The sequence below is a fragment of the Phalaenopsis equestris genome, unplaced genomic scaffold (assembly GCF_001263595.1).
Source record: "Phalaenopsis equestris unplaced genomic scaffold, ASM126359v1 Scaffold191580, whole genome shotgun sequence".
Lineage (NCBI taxonomy): Eukaryota > Viridiplantae > Streptophyta > Magnoliopsida > Asparagales > Orchidaceae > Phalaenopsis > Phalaenopsis equestris.
Window position 1 is genome coordinate 1 of NW_018211529.1, and position 901 is coordinate 901.

Below are 901 nucleotides of genomic sequence, written 5' to 3' on the forward strand. Positions count from 1 at the left end.
GCTAGACCCCCCCGCCATGGCTGCCGCTTCTCTCCTCCTTCTCCTCCTCTCCTCCATTTCCATCTCCTCCTCCTCCTCCTCCTCCTCCCAAACCTCCTGCCGTTCCACCTGCGGCCCTCTCCCCATCCACTACCCTCTATCCATCGACGATGGCTGCGGAAGCCCTCTCTACCGCGACCTTCTCTTCTGCAAACCTAACCCGTCCAACGATTCTTCCCCCACTCTCCTCCTCCGCACGCCCTCCGGATCTTACCCGATCCTCTCCCTCTCCTACTCAAACCAAGACTCCCATCTCGTCATCTCCGATCCCTCCATGTGGACCTGCGACTCCCATTCCCCTGCTCCCCTCACCCCCTTCTCCCTCGACACAAGCACCAGATTCTCCCTATCATCGAAGAACTCCTTCCTCTTCCTCAACTGCAGCCCCGATTCGGTCATCATCGAACCCCGACCGGCGTTCTGCGACAGATCCCCTGAACGCTGCGGTTCGTCCTGCAATTCCGACTCCTATCTCTGCCGAAACTTACCCGGATGCCCTAATTTGCTTGGGGAGAGCTCCACCACCTGCTGCTCTTTTTACCCGACGGCGGTGGAATCGGTGAGAAGAATGCTTCGGTTTTGTGCGGGATACGCTGGTGTTTACTGGAGGACGAATGGCGGCGGCGGCGGAGATGAGGTGGCGGAGTATGGGATTCGAGTCGATTTCGAGGTTCCGTCGGCGGCGAAGTGCCGGACTTGTGCGGAGAAGGGGAAGGGCGTCTGCGGGTTCGATACGGCGACTGGTGATTTCTTGTGTCTCTGTACCGGAGGAGTTTCTACTACTAATTGTGAAGGTGAGAAGGAGAAATTGTTCACTATAATTAATTTATTTAAGTTGTGTTTGGGGCAGTTTCTGTGTTAA

The 901-nt window shown here is 56.5% G+C and overlaps 1 protein-coding gene across 1 annotated transcript; it reads left to right on the top strand.

The window, feature by feature from the left end:
* Positions 1-16: 16 nt before the first annotated feature.
* Positions 17-894, top strand: LOC110034628 (wall-associated receptor kinase-like 20; the record flags this gene model as incomplete). Its single annotated transcript, XM_020738880.1, has 1 exon — positions 17-894. A coding segment is annotated over exon 1 (878 nt), but the record flags the coding sequence as incomplete, so codon positions are not given.
* Between the last annotated feature and the right edge of the window lie 7 nt (positions 895-901).